This window comes from Amblyomma americanum, chromosome 10 (genome assembly GCF_052857255.1).
Source record: "Amblyomma americanum isolate KBUSLIRL-KWMA chromosome 10, ASM5285725v1, whole genome shotgun sequence".
NCBI lineage: Eukaryota > Metazoa > Arthropoda > Arachnida > Ixodida > Ixodidae > Amblyomma > Amblyomma americanum.
Window position 1 is genome coordinate 35,025,660 of NC_135506.1, and position 6,000 is coordinate 35,031,659.

The following is a 6,000-nucleotide window of genomic DNA, read 5'->3' on the forward strand; positions in this document are numbered from 1 at the left end:
GGTCGCTGTGCGCGCCGGGCACGAGACGAGAAGAAGACTGAATGCCTCTCGGTAGCCGTTCCGCCGCGTTGCCCTTCTTCGAAAACGCCGTAGCAATCAGTCAGTGAGCTGGAATGCCGCCTGAGAAGCCGGGAAGTCGCGATGAAGCTCGGAGGCCTGGATCCTCCTCAGCAGAGCGCCGCCGCCAAAGACGCGGTCCCGGTGGTCGAGACCAAGGCGGCACCCGTTTGCCGGACATCCCTGGAAGCCCCTCGCGGAGCCCTGCGGGCAGCGACAGTGCACCCAGGCGCATACAACCAGCATTCCATCAAAGACGTATGCACGGTAGGCCGTTCCAGCTGTCAGATGACTCCATTCGGTGCCATTTTCGTTCTGCTTCAGATTGAGATTCAGAATAAATTTTAATGTTTGAACCGGGCCCCTACCTACCCTCTCCGGCACGGCACGCAGGCCTCTGGGAGAGGAGTAGGGAGTTTAGTCACTACAAGACTAGCACTTAAGTTTATGTGATGCTGCAGCTGCCAGTTGGGTTCCTTTTGCTCCCTAGAGTCTGGTTTTCTACATCTTTTATTCTCGCTGTGATTCGCGTCCTGAATTTCTCAAAGTACCTACTTTACTGAGCTTTTAGCCACATGTGGATGTGGTTGTGCCTTTTTTAAAGGACATACCTTAGAGATGTTGATGTGTCATGGCCAAGCATGCAGTAGAACTTTTGGGCTTGACAACCCCCGCCGCCCCACCCCTTATAACCAGACCTCCACAACCGCCATGTCGTGCTCTCATCGGCAGGTGCCAAAGGCCACCGCCTCCGACCATCTGGCAAGGCGGACCCTGCTGGAGGTACCTGTCCAGAGAGTGTCGGTCCAGCCAGTCCCTCAGCTGCGGCGTTGCCGGTGGGACGTGGCCATGGTGTGAACGGAATGACCTCCGCTGACACTGCTGCCGTCGGCTCCTGCCTGTCATCGCCAGCATCGTCCGTGTCCGACGGTGTTTACTCGGGAGCGCTCAGCATTGATTCGCCGCTGTCCAGCAGCCCGGGGAATGTCGAACAGCCGCCCCTCGTGCAGCCGCCCGGCTTCCGCGGCAATCCGCCCCCTGGCGAAGATAGGACGAAATCGCCTCCGGTGCGCGCTATTGGAACCTGGCACACGCGCCTAGCGTAACAGAAAAGTTGCAGTTTTTGACTGCATGCTCAGAAGAAAGCTTACGCGTATAGGTCGATGACGTTGAAGGAACGAAGTCACGCATCCTGAGAGGGGGAACTAGCACTGTAGAGTGTTCTTAAGGCCGCATGTATTGGCTCTTGAGCAAGTAGTTGACTCATTATTTGCAGATCAGAACAGCATGGGCTAAAAGAAATCAACGAGTAATATAGGTAGGCTTACAAAATGGTAAATAGAGTGCGGTTCAGTACTGCTTTCAGCGCATGTCTGTGTCATGACTTATGGACTTATGATGTTCCTTTCGAGTGGCTTTGTCTCATTTAGCTCTGCTGCTTTTGTGAGCTCGGAATTAGTCAATGTATAGTAACACCAAAAAGTAACTGCCATCAGCCGAAAGGACAGGATGCTGCTGTATCAGCAAAGAGTGTTTTTATTTAGAAAATCCTTTGCGAGCAGTGATCAGGCCCTGATGGTGACACAGTGCTGTGGCAAATAGAAACACAACATCTGTTTAATGAGCTTTTTTAGGCATGGGCCGTCCTTTTTGATATCCTAGCACACGCTACAAGATTATGATTGGTTTAGACCCAGCTTGGCACTGGGCGAGAAAAAAGCACATGCTCTATTGATGAGGCCAACATGAGGAAGAAAGTAACGCATCCAGGATTTCTTCACAATCAACAAGAATGCGAAGGTAAAAGTCGTCGTAGGCAAGCTCACGAAGAGCCTCAAACTGCAGGCAACATTGAAGGCTTATGTATCATCATCCAGTCACGATAACGAGGTTCGCGGCTAACTGTCAAAATTTAATCCTGATTAAAAAAAAAGTGCCTTTGTTGTTTCTTTCGCGTGGTTTCCTTGGTGCTTGCAAATCCGCCGTGACACGCAATTCACATGTTACCTGAAATCTGTGCGGCAAAAAAGCAATTCGCTTTTGTTCCGACAGGAGTTTCCGTCTAGTGATTAGACAGTTATTATAATTTTGATTCGGCAGTGGTTCGATGCGTGTCGTGCGAAGAAAGAAACTCTAAATAACGTCACTCATTTAGGTCCTATGACGTGTTCTAAAAAGCAGCGTGTACGAACACTGCAAGAGGTGAAGTAATGTCCTAGTCTCGATATCTCTAGTATACGTATAGAAAACGATTCATTCGGCACACAGTTAATACAGTTTATAGGTCTGTTCATCTCGGAGTGTTAGGCTACAGCGGATTTGTGAAGGACCAATTACGGTCGTCAAATGTTTCGCTTTCAAATCCCTAACCTTCTCAATTCCTACAGCGAATCCTCTCCATTTTCTTGATAAAGGTTTGCTGTCTATTTTAAAACCTGGCATCGGACTTGATTTGTTGAGTACCTCCTTAGATCTGTTGTATGTTTCTGCTATGAAAAGGTATGTTTATGTAGTGTTGTATTGTGTATCATTCTTGTCATTTCAATGCTCCTGATTTTGTTCTTCAAAGCAAATTCTTGGCTCAGATTTGTATAAGTATGCTTGATCACTTTTTTTGTTGTCATATGTACTCTGTTGTTGCCGCTGTTTCCTGTAGGAAGAAGGTGCGCTGCTTTGTCAAGCCAATCTAAGGATTTTCGGGCGCACCTCCTAACATTACGTAATGTTGAAATAAAAGTATTTTGTATTTTTGTCGTTTGTGGCGTTTAACTTCCCAAAGCGACTCAGGCTTGAAGGACGTCGTAGGGGCAGGCTCCGGAAATTTCCACCACCTGGGGTTTTTTAACGCGCACTGAAATCGCACAGTACACGGGCCTCCAGAATTTCGCCATCGAAATTCGCCTCCATTGAAATTCATCCGCCGCGGCCGAGATCGAACACGCGTCTTTCGGGTCAGCAGCCGAGATTTTGTATTTTTGTACTCGTACAGCAGCGGCTATGATAGGAGCTGTGGGAAAGAAGGCGCCTGGCCTTGCGCACAAAGACACCCCAAAAGTGCACACTTTGTCAGTATCGATGATTCATCACTAGAAAAGCGGTTATTTTGGGGGTTTATAGAGATCGTAGGTAAGACCAACTGATTGTGCACATCGTTTTTCTTACGGCAATAATGTTACTTTCCAGGACCCCCAGAAGCTGAAATCGCGGCTCGGGCTTACTCTGGCCGTGCTTGGAGTCACTGTATTGGTGACGCTTGTGGCCTTGGCGATCGCCTCACTTGTATGGCGCTCCCCAGCGCACTGGGGGAACACCTGCAAGACGCATGCCTGCCTCGCCTACTCGACCAGACTTCTCGCCTCCATCAACGAATCGGTGGACCCGTGCCAGAGCTTCACGCACTTCGTCTGCGACGGCTGGCGCCAGAAGAACCGACATACCGTTTGGAACGACCAGTTCATTTCTCTGTTGGACAAGGTGACCGCGTCGCTGAAGAGTGCAGACGTGCCTGCATCGGGGCAAGACATGGAGCAGCGGGCCGCCATCATGTACAGGAGTTGCGTCGATGTGCTCGAAGGGGAGAGAGACGAGCTGCCAGCCGTCAAGAACGCGCTGGTTGAGGCAGGCATCGTGTGGCCGAAGCCTTCCAAGGGCGCAGACGTTCTGTACACGCTCCTCTGCAGCTCTTTGAAGCTGGGTTGGGACGTGCTCCTTGACTTCGACGTCGCGCCCGATGGCAGCGGGATCAACCTAGTTTCTGGCAAGTTCCTTTACTTCGTGGTCAAGAGGTATAGGGACTTCGCGACCGGCACGGATGAGGAGTACTTTCAGTTCCTGAAGGAACGCTTTCAACCCGAAGGCGAGGATACGGTGACGTTCCAGGAGACAGACGCGTCGGTCGAAACAGCCCTGAGCTACCTCTCTAATGCTCGTTACGAAGCAGCTGACGAGTATAACGCTGACGTTCTTCTAAACTTGACTCAGCTTGGCCTCACGGAAGTTAACTGGACAGCGACGCTTTTAAAACTTGACATCAGGATGAACAGTAGTCTCACGCTGACGACCACATCGCCCCGTTATCTGGAGCGAGTGTTGTATCTCTGGTGGCGGTACGGCACGGACTCATTCCATACATTGATCTCTTGGTGCACCGTTCAAGTGGCGGCCCTTTTCGCGAATAAAGACTTAATTTTCAACTACTACAACCGTGACTACCAAACGACGCAGGCCCATTACAGGATTTTCTGCGTCACGAGAGCAATGTTAATCTCCGGGCACACGCTGTTCGACAAATACTATGCTGAAGCCCTTCAAAGCGAAGCACTTAATCTCGCAAAAAGTGTGGCTCAGTCCGTGCGAACCGCTTTTTTCCGGCGTCTTTCCAACTGGACGTACTTTGACGAAGGCATCAACGTGGTCAGCAACTGGAGCTCTTCGGAAATCGTCTTCCGTAAAATCGAGCACACCGGAGAAAAAATCCTGGCTGCACACCATGTGCCTGACTTGAATAATTCTTTCGTGCGGAACTGGCAACAGTCGGTGCACGTCAGAAAGGATGCAGAATTCGGACATATGTTAGATCTTATGCAAGATTTGGAAGTGTCCATCGTGTCCTACGACAAGCGAGACTTCGAGCTGATGTCTTACGCTCTATCCTTCCCTCTATTTGATCCGCAGCTCCATTCGTCTTTAAACTACGGCGGCTTAGGAGCTCAGATCGCCTTTTCACTTGCGACCTTGTTCCTTTCCGCGTACTACGCAACCAATGCTTCGTTTGTTGAGCCCCTGATGGACTGCTTGAAAGCAGGCACGTCCGGCAGCGCCGGTGAACTAGGGTATTACGCCAAAGAAGTAATTGGCTATGGCGCTCTTGTGGATGCCTACAATGCCCAAGAGAGAGCTTTGGACAGCAGCAGCCTATTCGGTTTGGAGAAGTACAGCGGACTGCAGCTGTTTTTCATCGCGCTGTGTTACGTCAATTGCTATGGCGGCTCTGAAAATACAAACCACGAGTCGATCTGCACTCCCGCGCTGCAGCACATGCCACAGTTCGCCAAGGCTTTTAACTGCACTCCCGGGGACCCGATGAATCCTTCTAAGCAGTGCAGACTGTTTTGAGATTTGTGTTCGTGATTCGAGTTTTCTGTTTGTGTGCGCGTGACTTCTCCGTTACCACGTTTTGTTCATTGATGATGTGGCTATAAATGCCCTTCACTGAGCCTGTTTTTATAGAACTATAGAAATCTCGATCGTAGAAGGTGTCGTCGTCTTCGCGTATACGTCGGGAGCCATTAGCTTGCGCGCACTGGTATAAAATTTTGAGTAAGAGCACTAATGTGTGTTAGTTTGTCCCGATAGCCTTTAAATGCCATTTTGACCTTGCGAGGATCTAAAAATAGAAATTTTGTCGGGTGTTGTGTTCCGCTTTTTCCGCGAGCGAATAAAGTGTATGGCGGTTTATGAGCCAGTCGCGCTCGACTTGTGCGTACTTGTCGCTGAATCTGATTCCGAAATATCGTTTTGTGTGGGAATTGTAGGAGCTAACTATGAAAGAGCTTAAGGAAACAGAGCAGGAGCCTATCGGCAGAATCAGGAGTGCAACAAGAATGCAATTGAAAGAGCTAATGACATTCGTTGTTGCGGAACGAAGCAGAGTTGAATAACTCAACATTAAAACTGCACTCTTCCGTGCTACTAAGATGACGCAAGAAAAAAAAATGCTGAAAGAACCGACAAAAGCGAGCTCTTGTCGTTTCCAGTGCCGAAATTTTCTTCGCCGGGGGGATTCGCACAAAACGGGTCCTCGGTATCGAAAAATCTCGCGGAACGGTAACCTCGTGACATATATAAATGACAAATTCTTTTCTTGAGCACTATCAGGCGATGGTGGCGTTTCGGGATATGAAGTTGGACACCTTTAGCGGGTGTTATGTCTTTGCGGAAGCG

At 49.6% G+C, this 6,000-nt stretch overlaps 1 protein-coding gene across 1 annotated transcript; it reads left to right on the top strand.

Annotated features, from left to right (window-relative positions):
* Window positions 1-113: 113 nt before the first annotated feature.
* On the top strand, window positions 114-5,172 carry LOC144108193 (endothelin-converting enzyme 1-like). The gene is made up of 3 exons (XM_077641471.1): window positions 114-324; window positions 790-1,124; window positions 3,241-5,172. Exons 1-3 carry the CDS (start codon window positions 114-116, stop codon window positions 5,170-5,172), a joined length of 2,478 nt encoding a protein of 825 aa, XP_077497597.1.
* The last annotated feature ends 828 nt before the right edge of the window (window positions 5,173-6,000 follow it).

Excerpts from the sequence above, each read along its gene's own strand:
- LOC144108193 (XM_077641471.1), top strand. The coding sequence starts at position 114 with ATGCCGCCTGAGAAGCCGGGAAGTCGCGATGAAGCTCGGAGGCCTGGA. Across the intron at positions 325-789 it reads CCATCAAAGACGTATGCACG|GTGCCAAAGGCCACCGCCTC; the intron begins GTAGGCCGTTCC and ends TCTCATCGGCAG. Across the intron at positions 1,125-3,240 it reads ATAGGACGAAATCGCCTCCG|GACCCCCAGAAGCTGAAATC; the intron begins GTGCGCGCTATT and ends GTTACTTTCCAG.